The sequence below is a fragment of the Neolamprologus multifasciatus genome, chromosome 15 (assembly GCF_963576455.1).
Source record: "Neolamprologus multifasciatus chromosome 15, fNeoMul1.2, whole genome shotgun sequence".
NCBI lineage: Eukaryota > Metazoa > Chordata > Actinopteri > Cichliformes > Cichlidae > Neolamprologus > Neolamprologus multifasciatus.
This window is the reverse complement of record NC_140453.1, coordinates 30,039,408-30,055,072: the sequence shown is the minus strand read 5'-3', so window position 1 is coordinate 30,055,072 and position 15,665 is coordinate 30,039,408. Positions and strand designations below refer to the sequence as shown.

The following is a 15,665-nucleotide window of genomic DNA, read 5'->3' as shown; positions in this document are numbered from 1 at the left end:
CAAAACATAGTTTCGGTGCCGTCTGTGATATGAAAGGTTTGCATTTTTTCCCTCTTTCTCTCTCTCGCTCTTTTCTCTTTTTTTACAGTCGGGCTTATTGTGAGTGGCTCCATGAGTCGATTGCATGTGGAGGGGTGATGCATTGACCACAGGTAGTCTTTTGATAGCAGCGTGTGTGCAGCAGAACGCTGAGAAATCCTGTGCGACACTGAACGGCTGTGGTCTGAGTCCAGCTCACAAAGGTCCCTCGCATCGGCAGTGCGTCTCTCTCAGTGCTGCAGTGCTCTAAAGACGGCGTGCTAACACCAAAACGCACCGTTTGGTTTTCGTCCCTACAAATGTTTTACTTGCATGGAGCTTTTTTTGTTCCTCACATGGCACCGACGCCGCGTACACATAAATTTCTGGTGTTTGATCCTCTTATTTGCTCTATTGGAGACTCACATCTCAATTTCCCTTTGTAAGATATTCCTCGACATTATTTATACATGCCCGGCTTTCAGCACAAATGCACTTGGGTTTGTCTGAGTGAGTACATGCACATGCTGTGTCAGGTGCTAGTTTGCTGCAGAATAAATGTTTTTGAGGTAAATTATTTGGACGGGCTCCTCGCTGGAACTTGCAGCCTTTGTGTCTCTAAATCACAGTATTGATTTTTTTTAAAGGTAGCAAATAAATGTGCTCAGAAACACAGCACATAGTATCCCTGTCTCAACCTGATATGTGCCACTGGTTCTCTAAAGATTTAATACATTAAAACAAGCAAGCAACAGCCTCCGCACGTCTCCCCTTCCTCCTCTCTCTCTTCATCTGGCCACAAACAGGAATCGAACAAATACACCGCGCTCCCTCAAGCCTTCTGTAGCTGCTTATACCTTATAATATTTCACTATGTGCATAAAATGATATGCAGTTGTTTTGTACACCAAGAGGCTCTCGTTTCTTCTGCTACTTTTCATTCCCTTCTGACATTCCCAGAATGGTGCTGTGTGGCTCTTTTCTTTTTTTCCCTTACAGTGATGGATTTTAATGCATTTCCATGCTCTTATTGATATAGAATGACACTAAATTTGGCGCCAGTCGGCCCCGTCTGAGACTAGCTGGAACGATAGATGTTTATTGGATTAGTCTGTGGACATGCAGAGTTGAAGGCTCTCCTCTTTTAATACTTATGGGCAAATTAACAGTTTTTTTTCTGCGCGTGCTGTATCTTCAGTCGTACATCTTCATGTATTAACACTGCCATTACTCTGTTTTGACAGCTCAATCTCATCTTCCTGGTGATCACAATGTACAAAATGGTGAAGCACTCCACCACCCTGAAACCAGACTCTAGCCGACTGGAGAATATAAAGTAAGTGAAGCGTCATCGCATGCAGGACGCCCGCACACTCCTCCCACTTATGAGCAATCTAACACCAGTGCTGTTCTGCCACTTCCCCCGGAACAACCACGAAGCCTCTTTTAGTGTTAACTTGTTGTTTTTTCTCCACCTCGACATGAATTCTTTTTATTATTTATTTATTTTAGGCCCAATTTAAGACTTTAATATGTTCACTGAAATATTTTTGCATCACCATGTTGTGTATAATCTGTGATGATGACTGCACATATTCTGTGACTCATATTTTTCATGCTTTGGTGTTTTACTGCAAACCTGTAGCCACAGAGCTGCTCTGACGCGCATCACTGTAAGGATGCTGCGTAACCGCTCAGCGTCGGCGCTGGCAGGGCGGGGCGCAGCCAAGCAGCTAGCATGTGTGTTTGAGGCTGGAAAATGTCAAAGCTTTTTCATATTTATATAAATATATATATATAGAGAGAGAGAGATGGCAGCTTCTAATCCTAAAAAGGAAAAAAATCTGCCACCATCTCAACACCGCCACACTCAGCCTTCCCTCTTGTAGCCGCTGCTGAGTCACCGCAGCGTGCAGCTCAGTGTTTTCCAAAGCACTAATTACAACTGCTGTTGTTTTTGCACATTGTATGAAGAAAACTGATATAAATATATATTTGTTGCTGTTTACTCCTTGTTGGTTACAGTCCTGCAGCCTCATGCCATTTTGCATTGTTTACATTATATTAGTTTGTTTCAACCTCCACCACGCTGTGCGGCAGCAGCGCTCGCTGCTTTCTTTTTCTCCCCCCGTCCAGTGTTTGTTATTCTTCATCTTTGCTTAATGAATGCGTGCAACAACACAGCTCTGTGGTAAAACCGCAATCAGAGAGAACAGTCACAAAAACGCCTCACTTAGTATTCCAGGTCTGTTTGAGACGGACTCCTCCCTGTTTAAGGAAGCAGAAAGCTTTCACTGAACTTCAGATTGTTGCGCGTTTTGATCTCGGATGTTAGAAACGATTCCTTTTAAGCTCGTTTGCACTGAAATGCACTGTACCGTTTCCTCTGTGATCATTTGTTTCCTGTTGTCGCTGTTTTTCGTGCCAAAGTTTGACGTTGAAGTCAGACGACGGTCGCTGCACGTTGCATGTGAAGCCAAAGTTAACGCACACCCTCTCCTTTCTTTTTCTTCTGTCATTCCTCTCTCCTGTCTCCGTTCTGCAATCCACACCAGTAATTATCGCGTTTGTGACGGCTACTATAATACAGATTTGCCTGGGTAAGCTTCTACTACGCACCTCAGATAATTTTACCCACACGACACCACCCACGAGCAAAGCAGCATAAATGCATATTCAGCTACAGACAGCGAATCTTCTTCATGTAATTGAATCATCAACAGCAAAATATACACGTCTCAGTTCTTGTTAGATCCTTGATTTCATTGCCTCCCGTGATTTCCCCTGAATCAAAGTTGACGATATCTCACTCAAATGCCGACTAACCCAAGCTGTTATGCGCTCTAATCTAATTGTGTTTCTCTCTTCCTGCCTATCATGCTCTCTAGCTATGAAGATAATAAACGGTTTATCAAGTAAGAACATTACTGCCCAGAAGTCGTCTCCTCAGCTTCTAGTTTATTCTCTCTATCCCACGTTATTCCTTTTTGTTCCTCTTTCGATCATTTCCTTCCACAAACTGCAGCTTCTAAGCTTCTCATCCACTGTCTTTGTGACCGGTCACCACGTCCATCACTTTTGTCGTTGCTGTTGTGTGTTTGATCATCGAACCGTGACCGCTGCTGGTGTGCGGAGGCTCCGCAGGACCTTCGCACACGAAGCAGGGCGTTTTCCTTGAACTCTTTCCACGTCTGCGTAGCTTCTGATAGCGCACTCAGTAGATGAATATGATAGTGTTTGTTGCTTTTGTTGAGTTATTTTTAAACATGTCGTGCTGTCGTGTTATAGCGGTTGGTGTGTTTTAATAAATAAAGAGGTTTAAGGAGAAAAGCGGGTCAAGCTTTTGCTTGTTTCTTGTCTGAGGATGGAGGGGTGGGGACAGCGGGGAAGTGTGTGTGTTTTCTTTTTCATTTTATTTCATTTTCCTCCCACCTGGTTTTCAGCCTTTTCTACATATTTCATAGTGGAACCGGGTGATTAATATTCCCGTCGCTGAACCTCCCTCATGCTGGATTCGTCCTGTCTCGTTTGTCCCTCAGATCCTGGGTCATGGGTGCTTTTGCTCTGCTGTGTCTGCTCGGTCTCACCTGGTCTTTCGGGCTCTTCTTCATCAGCGAGGCCTCGATTGTCATGGCGTACCTCTTCACCATATTCAACACCTTCCAAGGAATGTTCATCTTCATTTTCCACTGCCTTCTCCAGAAAAAAGTAAGTAGTCACTCTGCCTGCGTACGGTTTTTCTCTGTCGAGGTGAAAAGCAGAAGCTTTTGAGCAGTCGAGGCCGAACCTTCAGCTGAATTCACCGATGCTGATATAAAGAACAAACACCTCATTCTGCTTCTCGACAAGTCATATGTAAAGTCAACATTGTGTTTAAACACTCGGCTGTTTGCCTGCGTAGGTCCGCAAAGAGTACAGCAAGTGCTTCCGCCACACGTACTGCTGCGGAGGGCTGCCGACGGAGAGCTCGCACGGCTCTGCGAAGACTTCCACCACACGGACCAGCGCACGCTACTCCTCTGGCACACAGGTACGCCGGCACCTTTGCACAGTGAGAGTCTCGCCACGTGCCAGGATAAGATGAGAGCGCGGCGTATCCTGGACTCATCGTGCAGCTCCGTTACATTGTTAATAACCCCACTGTTTAAACCAGCGGTCCCCAACTCCCGGGCCTCGGACCGGTACCGGTCCGTGAGTCGTTTGGTACCAGGCCGCGAGAGTTGAGGCTCAGGTGTGAAATGTATAGTTTTCAGCGTTATTTTGTTATCGTTTTTATCGTTAACTCGGTTTTCCTGGGTCTTTTCACATCCGTTATGAATAAATCTTCTTTTTTTTCAGTACCGGTACTAGTTTTATTTTGTTGTATTTATCCGCGACACCTTAAAGGCCGGTCCATGAAAATATTGTCGGGCATAAACCGGTCCGTGGCGCAAAGAAGGTTGGAGACCGCTGGTTTAAACGACTCCTCAGGAAAACGTAGTTTTACTGCGAGCACAGAAAAAAAGATTCTGCATCTGAACCTCAGAGGAAGATGAGAAGACACAAACATTATCCCACTTTTTTACAAGCAGCATCTGCTGTACTGCATGTACCTTTCTTCTGTTCTGGCCCCTTTAGCTCTTGCTTTTATCCTTTTTCACTAACGCCATGTGCATGGGGAGGAAATAAGCATTGCACTGTTTAAAGAGCATTGCAGGCACTTTTTACTACAGGGAGAGGCAAAATTACAAAGAAGAAAACAACAACTTTGTCCTCACCTTATCCGGTTCTTATTAAAGGCTAATAGACCTTAGCAGACAATACTTCCAGATGTAACTTATAGAGAAGCATCCCCGTCTCAGCCTCCAGCCTATTGTAAAGAGTCACAACTGGAGCTGAAGTTGTTCAGAAGTTGACTTACATAAAATTAGTTTCTGAAAAACTCATACAGAGGGATTGAGCAGATACTACTGCCCTTGCCTCGCTGCACATTAGCAGGTTTGTTTTATAGTCTGCAGCACGTCGAGGGAAATCGAATGAAAGTTGATCTGAAAGGTGAACGGGCTTGTTTAAAGTCCTAATGACTGTCCCTTGTTGACCTGACAGAGTCGTATCAGGAGAATGTGGAATGACACCGTAAGAAAGCAATCCGAGTCCTCCTTTATCTCAGGTGACATCAACAGCACCTCCACCCTTAACCAAGGTCAGTTCACACCTCATTTCTCTGCACATGCACACCTATGCACACATTTCATCATCCAGCTAAAAATACCTCCGTCAAGTTCCAATGATCTCGCCGACACCGTCTAGGGTCCTCCTCTGGTAATCGTAATAAACGATTCAGCTTGAAAAGACAGAGCAGTGCGGTTTAAAAAAAAAGATTTAGGTCTTTAGTGTGGTCTCCCTGTTCTGCCAGCAAAGGATTACAAAAATCCATCCTCAAATACTCTGAGCTGTCATTCTGGCCGGTCGTGTCAGTCTTAAATTGGGGCAAGGCTGGAAGAACTTTTTTTTAATTTAAGTGCTCTAAAGTTTATACCAAAGCTCAGGGGAAACAGACACAACTTAAAAGGCGGGGAAGGGTGCAAAGTTTTATTTTTGGAAAATCTTAACATTGCTTTAAAAAGGCGGTTTGTAGCCTGGCATGTAAGGTGACCTCTCTTACTCTACAGTGGGAAGGAGAGGGAGAAAAAACTGTCATTTATTATTTAGCTTGAGCACAAATATGATGATGAGAAGATGATGTTCAACTCTGGCTGACCTGGAGTGCTTAGTGTGCTGTTAGGCTTTCTGCTGCTCTCTGAAATGGCTTTCCAAGCATGCGAAGGGAAAGAGGGTTTACACCGAGGTAGCTTCACTCCTCTCCCCTCCTCTTGACTCCCATCTCTGCTTCTCTTTGCCGTCACTTTTTTTTAAAATTCTGCTGTCACTTGTCACAAATTACAACATTACACCTACAGCTTAAAACACATTTTGGCTTGCTGATACATCAGCATCAAAATAGTCTTTTTTGGGGGGGCCATCAGTTTAATTTCCCGGAGATGTTAATGTAAAGGTTGGATATTGATCACTCTGGGGTGTATCTGCCTCGTTACCCTGGAGAGACAGTGCACTGAAGGATGGCTCTATCTCCTAGAAGCACTTCCCTGTCATTAAAAACATCCCTGGAGACTTCTCAACATGACAGATGGCATTTAACACAGGTGATAAATGGCAGCCGAAATACCTCAGATCCTTAAAACACACTGCAAGCCGAGGGGGGGGAATGGAAAGAAGATGAGCTTTTGGAAGAAAGTGGCAAAAAATTAAGACTCAATAATAACTTTGACTTGGACGTGTTCGTCTTGGTCTCTTGGGAGCACTTATGTTTGGACCTGGTCCAACAGAGAAACCTCTGCACTAGGGATGGGTATCGTTTAGGTTTTATCTGATACCGGTGCCAAACCGGTACTTTTGAAACGGTGCCGGTGCTTAAACGGTGCTCAAACCGGTGCTTAAAGAATGGAAAACACAAAATTGGTCCAAAAACCTCTCATGTTCAGCTGTTTTTTTTTTTTTGTAAAACGATAACAATGTTAGCCTTTTCTGCAGCTATAGGGCATATATGGTATCACTATTGGCTGGAAGCAGTGCTTAAACAATGGAAAAAACAAAAACTTTGTCCAAAAACCTCTCATGTTTAACTGTTTCCCACTTTTTATTTGGTCATTTTAGCCTTTTTGTCCAGGGTGAAGGGAGTATCTGCCATCAAACAAGAAGACAGCCGCATGTAACTATGATGGTGTTTGCTAGTTCACCTTACATACATTAATGTAATAACGTGGTTAGCTTACTCAACGTAAATTACACACGAACAACATTAAGCTACTCACGCAGAGAAGAACGGCTGCTGCTGCCATCATCATCCGTCATCATTTCTGCTACACTGGCAGGGCTAGGGGCCAGGACTCTCCTCTTCAGCTTTTTGGGGGATGTTGCTAACTCTGGGTCCGATAACAGGCAACCCACCCGCAGTAGATGTGCTCGGTGTGAGGTCTCGCAGAAAGCTATCAAATACGGCGCATTTTTCGGCTTTTAAAAAAAACGCTATGCGTCGCCAGGTGTTTCATCGGATTTCAGGTGTTACCTCCTTTCCACAGTATCAGCTTAAAGCACTTGTTGCAGGCTGCTGAGTTTGCATCTTTTGCTGTGAAGTACAGCCAGACTTTTGACCGCTTCGCCTTGGGCATTTTTAATCTGTAGCTCTGCTCTAAAAGAACGTACGTACCTGGACCCGCCTACTATCCTCTGAAACGTAAAATGATTGGCTAGAATTCAAAGTGTATCACATCTCAGGAAAAAAAAGCACCGAAATAAAGCACCGAAATGTGCGCTGCTTTTCGGTCTGGTTACTACCGTTTATGTCAGAACCGGTGCCATCATGGCACCGGACACCGGTACCCATCCCTACTCTGCACAATAACAAGGAGCTGTTTTTGGGAGGAAAATAATACTAATAACCGAGCTTGACTTAAAAAATGCGAGAAGTGTGAAAAATTGCAGTAATGAGCACAGCTGTTTCAAATGTTAGTTGTTAAATAAATGGGTTATAATGAACTAAATAACTGCACAAAGTTGAATATTTTTGCATTTACCCCGGTTGCTCCTTACGGAGCCCCGCAGGGGACATGGGAGAAAAAAAAATTAAGACGGACTTTTGCGAGATCTCGCAAAACTAACTCGGGATCTCGCAAAACTTTTGCAAAAAGTTCTCGCAAAGTTCTCGCAAAACTTTTGCGAGATCTCGCAAAAGTTTTAGCCGCATTCTTCCCATTAGCTCGAAGCTAACGGGAGGTCCTCCCGTTAGCTTCGAGCTAATAGGAGTTCGAGACCCACCACAGCTGGGAGGAACACCGCTTTCTCGGCACATCGTGCCTCGACCGCCCGGTCGGCTTCGAGCCAGCGTCCGAAGAATGCGGCTAAAACGTTTAAAAAGTTTTGCGAGATCCCGAGTTTGTTTTGCGAGATCTCGCAAAAGTCCGTCTTAATTTTTTTTTCTCTCATGTCCCCTGCGGGGCTCCGTAGCTCCTCAAACCTTTCTCTGTGCGATCACTACGTTTCAGATTTCGCGTAAAAAGCAAAGTGACACCACACGCCTGTCTCCACAAACTGCTGCTAATCTCCTTGATCTCTTTTTCTCGACGCTCCTCTTCTGTCCCGCTGCTCCAGGAATGACCGGGAACTATCTACTAACAAATCCTCTCCTGCGACCACAAGGCACTAACAACCCTTATAACACCTTACTGGCTGAGACAGTCGTATGTAACACTCCCACAGCTCCAGTGTTTAATTCACCAGGTGTGCTTACTTGATACTTTCACCTGCATTCTGCCTGTTCTTCTGTCTTTACCTGCTCTCTCTCCCTCTTTTGTATCTCACGTCAGTGTACAGCACGCTAAAAGAAAAGCCAGGATGTTCGGCAGTATCACCTTTCCTTCTGAATCACTGTCTCCCAAATGCTTGACACACCACATAGTGAGAGAATGTGTGTGTGTGTCTGTGTGAAAATGCACACGTTTTCATGCACGCCAGAGATTTTTGTGGTTCGCCTCAATAGAGTCTCATATGTGTTCTCGTATTTCTAATATCCACACTCTGCATGGGACGTGATGATTAAGATGGGAAAGAGATACTACACGTTCTGCCTTAAAATAATGCAAACTGTGCAGCCGCAGTATAAACTGCATGATTATTATGATGAATTGAACAGGTCGTTTGTTAGTTTTGGTTTGCTTCAGAGGGAATTTTCCCCTTCAAAACACATTAAACTGCAAGAAAAATCATGCAGTAGCTGCATACACATGCATACCACACTGTAAAGACTGTGCTGTGATTATTTTATATATATCTATATATGTATTCTATTTTGAAACTGAAATGGCCTCCTTTGTCATGTTTTGTGCTTTTCCCTTGTGCTTCCTTCTAGTGACCTACAGAGAGACAAGTATGGGAGTAAAACTTAACTTTGCCTATCAAATGTAAATTTTTTTCAGCATGCTTATTAAAAAAAACCCGACAAAACCCCGGCACAATCACTGGTTCACTTTAGGCCATTAACACACACTCAGTGAGCAAGCGGTTCACAAAATTATCCACCCAAATTTGAAAGACAATAAAAGATCAAATCCAGAGCTTCTAGATGCTTCTTACTCTGCTATCGTCTCTTTTGCTTAATTTGAGATTTAACCAAAACAACATGTGTTGCTTTTTTCTCCCCGTCAGAACAGCTTTTGTCACAAAGGTTTCTTTTTTCTTTTCTTTCTACCTTTTGTTCACGTCTTTTCTTTTCTTGTCCTTGTGTGGCATACAGCAGTTTCAGTGTCCAGTAGTGTCCCCGCACTGTTTTTCCCGTCTGGACACTAAATTGCCGTCTAGCGGGCATAAACACATGGTTGTCATGGCTGCAGCTGCTCAGCTTTAGTTTTTGTTCTTCATACTTTTTTTGAAATTTCCACAGAATCTCTGTAAAATCTTTCGTCACAATCGGTCCCTCCTGGACAGTGACATAATGAATTGCCATGGAAACTGAGTTAATGTTACAATTAAAGTGGTAGCAGATCTCCTTTCTCAGTCGTGGTATTACAAATACATTTTTCTGCTGCTTTCCATGACCTCCATGCTTTGAGAAATTCCTAACATGACTGAGTCTGACCTCAGCAGCAGCTGTTTTTTTTTCTTGAGCTGTTCTGCTGGTGACCGGGGTCTCACTGGGAACTGTTACTGTGACGGATGCCAAGTGCCGAGCTGCGGGCAGGCTTTGACCTTTGCCAGCTTTGGGTACACAAGCTGCCAACTAATGGACAGCAAGTGTACCGACACAAACTCAACTTAAAAAAAAAAACAAAGCGGCTGGCAGTTAGCTCGGAGAACGAAAAGCTAGCCGATGCTTAATGATTTCATTTGCTGAACCCTTGCTCTTGCTAAGTTGCAGTTAAGACCGTTACATTTTGTTGTTCTTTTGAGTGATTCTTCATGTTACAATAAATCATTTTACTTTCTTTTGTACATCAGCTGCTCTTAGACCAGATAGCCTGAGCAGACAGACATGATGTGAGTTGTCTAAAGTGAGTCCTTTCACCTGCTGTGTGTGGTGATGGTGGAGTGCTGCTTGTGGGCTCCCCTTGTAGTGGGAACAAAGATGGCTGTCCCATGACCACTTTCCCTTTTCTGTCTTATGTCATCTTTTGCCATCTCTGTCCTTTTCTTCAGTTCAGCACATCCAACCTATTAGTTGCTAGAAAACCTCTAAGTGTCGTAGCTTGCCCGTCTGTGGCTTCATACATGTGGACATCCACTTTTTTGCCCGGTGTGTTGTGATGGTGATTACTGTCTGTTTCTTAATGTTGTTTGGGATCTTTTTCACATTCGTGGCAGAACTAAGCGCACAAACCCCTTCCTGTTTGTTCTTAAAGCAGCTTTTTAAAAGGGAAAAATGTGAGAAAGTAAAATGATTTCTCAATGCGAGTGATGCATGCCTGCGTATGCTGAGGATTGTGCCTAACTAACAGATTTACGGCATGGCTTTATTTGACCTCCATGTGAAACTGCATCCTAAACAGCATTAACGCTCTGTTTTACCCCCCTGCTGTTATTGCTGTTTGACTAATGTAAAATCCCCTCTATTTGCCTTTCTTTCCAGGGCACTCGCTGAACAATGCGGTGAGGGACACAAGTGCAATGGATACTCTACCGCTAAATGGTAACTTTAATAATAGCTACTCGCTCCGTAACGGGGACTTTGGCGACAGTGTGCAGGTAGTAGACTGCGGCCTGAGTCTGGACGATGCTGCCTTTGAGAAAATGATCATCTCCGAGCTAGTACACAACAACCTGCGTGCCTGTAATAAAAGCCACCAACAGCAACAGCAGCAGCACCACAGTTTACATCATCCACCCCACCACCAGCAGCCACCGCAGTACCACCATCACCACCACACGGAGCGGGCTCCGCCCAAGGTGACGGTGGTAGGTGGAAGCAGCAGCGAAGACGACGCTATTGTGGCCGACGCTTCGTCTCTGGTCCACGTGGGTGACGCGGTGGGCCTCGAGCTGCGCCAGGAGCTGGAGGCACCTCTCATCCCCCAGCGGACTCACTCGCTTCTGTATGCACCCCAGAAGAAGGTGAGGACCGATGGGGGAGTCGATACGTTTGTCAGCGAGCTGACACCCACCAATCCCGACGATAGTCTGCAGTCCCCAAACAGAGACTCCCTGTACACTAGTATGCCTAATCTGAAAGACTCTCCGTACCCCGAGAGCAGCCCTGAAGTTGTGGAGGACCTGTCCCCCTCCAAGAGGAGCGAGAATGAGGACGTTTACTACAAGAGTATGCCTAACTTGGGGGGTGGCCAGCAGCTCCAAGCCTATTACCAGATAGGCCGAGGGAGCAGTGATGGTTACATTATTCCCATTACTAAAGAGGACAGCATCCCTGAAGGCGACGTACGAGAAGGACAGATGCAGTTAGTGACAAGCCTTTAAATGTATTTAAATCATCCCCAGACCGTTCCCGGCCTTCCTGCAGCCCTGAACTCTTGGAGGACATTATAAAAGGGAAGGGAGGCATTTTTCTTTGTTGTTTTTTTTAAAATGAGCTTTTTTTGTTTGTTTGTTTGGGGTTTGTTTGCTTTTTTGAAGAGAGCTTAAAAGCCCCGCCATTTACACTTAGCCATTTGCAAACCTACATCTCCATCGCCATCTTCTTTTCATGCCACCCTTCCTAACGTCCCTGCAGACCAATAGACTTGGAGCACAGCGATGGCAGTGCAGAGTTTTAATGAGACTGTACATAAAATGCAGAGTTAAATTTCAATTTTAAGAGACAAGCCAACTATGTATTTAAATGTGCTGCTGCTGTTGATTAATTGAGAAAATTTTAAGGTACGAAAATTTAAAAAAAATGGAAAAAAAAAATGGAAAAAAAAATGGAAAAAAAGAGAGAGCGAGAAAGAATCAATACTGGCTACATCCAATCAGCAACCTCCCAGTCAAAAGGCTGTACATACACTCCCCAACAACCTAGATGAAGCCTGTTTTTTTCTTTTGTGTTATTTTTTGTTTCAATATTGTATACAGAACAGTACCCCCGGACCAGGACATGGACACGTTTGCAAAATGTTCCTGATCAAACTGTTAGCAAAGGAATATAAGGTCCTGATCGGTCTCCATCACCATCAAGTTTGGATTGTATAACCACTAGCAATCAAGCCCCTGGCCTTATATTTTCTCAACTGTAACTTGAACTGTTGTCAAGGAAAAATGGCTAAAATATATATTTTGTTGTATTGCTAGTGTAAAACAAAAAAAATTAAATGGGAAACCATAAATATGAAGAAACCTTATAATTGCAAAATCTAACGTTTGAGAGACTATTGTGTAGAAGTTGCACATATGTTATACAGTGTGTTTATGGTTCCAACACTTCATTCATGGTAGTGCGTTTGAACGTTAAGGCTTATAAAAGGAGAGATCGAGTCAACCAATTACAAAGATGCATTATCACCTTTTCCATTTGTGAACAGTGTTTTTTTCTCCCATCGATATCGCCCATGTTTAAATATGTTTATTTGACTTTGCCATTTACTTTGGTAGAATGGGAATGCAAAAACCCCCAGTTAAGGTGACTTATGCATTGCACAGTTTTTTTGTGTAATTCTGGCAGATATAGATCTTTTTAAGTAACGGCAGAGTGGCGGGCAAGCGCAAATGAAACGAGCGACTATAAAACAATAAAGTTCCTATCATAAATGTAGTTCTTCCGCTTGGGTTTGGATATTTTATTTATTAAAATCTTTCCAAAAAAAAAAAAGAATAAATAAATGGGAAATGTGTGAATATTTTCCAGCACTGGTATACATGCTGTACTGTAGCTCATGTTTTTTATGTAAACATGTTACCAAGGGGCTCTTCACTTAAGACTGATGTAAAGTTCAACACTTGTTTAACAAATAAAATAAATGTGAGATTTTTTGTCAAATGCCAGTTGCTTTTTAATGGTTTGTGGTTTTGGTACTATTTGAGAAAAAAAGCTTTTATTATTTTGCTATGGACAAAATACACTTTTGACTCAGGTTACAAGTTTAGTCCCGAGCACCTTGACAGGTAAATTAGTGGATTTATTTTCTAGAGCGTTTATTTGCTTTCTTTTCCTGCTATTTCTTTGCAGTCTAAACTGCAGAGTTTAGACAGCGCGTGTGTGTTATAGAGAAGCCAAATCTTTCCATGTGATTCAAAGATGAGAAACTCAGGTAGGAAAACTGCATTGTAAATGTTCCTCTGTGTGGTTGTGACACTAATAAAGGCTAAAAAAAAAGAAAACACACAAAAAACCCGACACTGGTTCAAAGCATTGTCCACTAAGTATATTTTTAAATGAGCACTAGACTGAGCGCCATTAAAGGGTCTGGCAGTACAGAAGTCTTGTAGTAAGATTTTGGCTTAAAATGCCGTGTGGGAGTGGAAATGTGTCCACAGACCTAACAAGGGGTCAATGTAACACTTGGCTCCGGCTGTAGAAATATATTATACATATCGTGTCCAGCTATGACACATATTTGCTCTAATTAATGTCTGCTTCTGCTGGAGCCCACAGTCAGTTCTTGGGTGGTTTATGCCTCAGGTAGTGCTAATTTCTGAAGCATTTTAATATAACACCAGTTGAGGCAGAGTGACAGCTCTCAGCGGGGCTGCTGGAAATTGCACTGTTTACCATTTGGCATTGAAGGAAATGACTCAGAACTTCGCAAAAATGCACTTTATGTCAGTGCACATAAGGCTGTGTGGGCTGTGTGTTGTTTTGACTTTTTCAACAATTATGTGACATTTTGTGCAATTATCTGAGGCTTCAAATTGTCATAGAAGAATTATGTTCCTTTTTTGTGATCTCTTGTACAGACCCCTTGAATGTCAGTTTGGAATCAAGTGTTGTGGTGATTGTTGACTGTTGAAATGGCAGGCGTAATGACATGCATAATAATGAGAAAAAAAGCATATTGATTTCCTGCGTTGTAAAACATGCGGCGCCATTTTATCTGTGTTTAACATCCCTTAACGTTTGATAGCATACAGGTAATTTGAAAGCATAAAATTAGTCTTAAGAATGGCAAATATAAATATTATAATGAATTGATAGTATTTTTTGACAGCGGAATGACAAAATATGTCCTGTAAAAGTCAAAAGTAATGCTAAACTGACAGTGCGTATTAAAAAGAAGTGGCTAACCCACACTTACAGAGGGAAAATATGCCTTTTTGAGTGCAGAACAATGTGTTAAACCTCAAAACTACCGCCACAGTTAACACTGAAAGCAATGCTCCACTGTCAGACCTGCAGGTTTGTCTCTGCTCATTGTTTTTGTCAGGATAAATCTCACTCAGAAGCACCATTCACCCGATTTATCTGTTTACCTGAAACAAAAAACTCTCCAGTGCAAGATTATGTACAAATTGTAAAATAAAGTTCATTTTAACAGCAGAAGCTCACGTTTCAGTGGTGTCAGTAGTCAGGTCTTCATAAAATACAGGCAAACAAATATTTGCCAACCCTTTCCTCACCCCTCTCTCTAACCGCAGTTTGTTTATCCCGACACGGTGACCTTCGACGTGGATAAACTTAGTGTGTAAGCAGGTTTATTTTCATTATTGAGGACAGGGAAATATGATCTCACACGGACTGTTTGTCTCTGATAGAGAATGTGGACTATACAGCCTCTAGCTTTGCGTGTGGCCTTCTCACCATTCAAGATCTTCTCTAATTCCCTGCCTTTTGCTGAGGGAGAGACTCGCCCTTTGTCAAACATTGATTCAGAAGTAGGCCAGGAGCCGAGGGGCTGGGAGCTCGGTTCCTCCCACGGAGGAACAAGTCAGCCTCTGGAAACAGAAGTAGAGAATACTGTCAGCAGAATCAGAGTGAAACTATTTAAGACGAATGGGTTATTGACTGAAAGCATGTGAGTCATATCTGACCAAACGTAGCTGTGACTGATTGTCAAGTCTGAGATCATTTTCAGGATCTAAGGATTTCTGTAGGATATGATGAAATTGCATGAAAGACATTTTCCTGTCGATGAAAAGATTTAATGTGCGTTTCCAGAGTGCGCTGAACGTCTCCGGCATCATTTTCCGTCTCCAGGAAACGTGAAACAATGAATCTTTTGCAGAAAGCAGATTTAAAAGAGACATTTAAAAAGCTATTTATTTAACTAATCCTCTGTTTAAGATTGACTGAGATGTTATAATCATTTTTAAATAAATTCACACCAATTCTTTTACTTTAATCAAGTGCTTAAATGCATTTTATGAGCCATCCATCCATTTTCTTCAGTAAATTCAGGGTAGTCGTCGGGTTAAAGCCCGTCACTGCTGTCCAGTGTTGGTCAAGTTACTTGAAAAAAGTAATCAGTAACTAATTACTGATTACTTCCCCAAAAAAGTAATCCCGTTACTTTACTGATTACTTATTTTCAAAGGTAATTAATTACTTAGTTACTTTTTAAAAACACGATTTACAACCTGAATAGGTGATAAAGTGATAGATCTTTCAGCCCAATTCTACTTTTTCTACATAATCATCATACAAAATGTAATCAAATGGAAAAGTCTCTTTTTAAAACTTGTTTTATTAGTTTTAA

At 42.7% G+C, this 15,665-nt stretch overlaps 1 protein-coding gene and 1 long non-coding RNA gene across 20 annotated transcripts in view; one reads left to right on the top strand and one right to left on the bottom strand.

Annotated features, from left to right (window-relative positions):
• Positions 1 to 14,512, top strand: part of adgrl2a (adhesion G protein-coupled receptor L2a) — a 105,749-nt gene extending 91,237 nt beyond the window's left edge. For 6 of the 19 annotated variants that reach the window (XM_085134123.1, XM_085134124.1, XM_085134120.1 and 3 more), the window contains 9 exons: positions 1,263 to 1,354; positions 2,574 to 2,618; positions 2,907 to 2,933; positions 3,558 to 3,726; positions 3,920 to 4,048; positions 5,104 to 5,200; positions 8,206 to 8,334; positions 8,963 to 8,980; positions 10,676 to 14,512. In XM_085134123.1, the coding sequence (XP_084990249.1) occupies positions 1,263 to 1,354; positions 2,574 to 2,618; positions 2,907 to 2,933; positions 3,558 to 3,726; positions 3,920 to 4,048; positions 5,104 to 5,200; positions 8,206 to 8,334; positions 8,963 to 8,980; positions 10,676 to 11,517 (1,548 nt within the window). In that variant the 3' untranslated portion in view covers positions 11,518 to 14,512. Of the gene's footprint in view, positions 1 to 1,262; positions 1,355 to 2,573; positions 2,619 to 2,906; positions 2,934 to 3,557; positions 3,727 to 3,919; positions 4,049 to 5,103; positions 6,407 to 7,463; positions 7,664 to 8,205; positions 8,335 to 8,962; positions 9,015 to 10,047; positions 10,101 to 10,675 lie in introns of those variants that run through there. The other 13 variants (XM_085134127.1, XM_085134125.1, XM_085134133.1 and 10 more) reach the window with 11 other exon arrangements.
• Positions 383 to 15,665, bottom strand: part of LOC146502415 (uncharacterized) — a 28,499-nt gene continuing 13,216 nt past the window's right edge. Inside the window, exon 2 of the long non-coding RNA XR_014869600.1 lies at positions 383 to 14,904. This is a non-coding gene — a long non-coding RNA (uncharacterized LOC146502415). The remainder of the gene's footprint in view (positions 14,905 to 15,665) is intronic.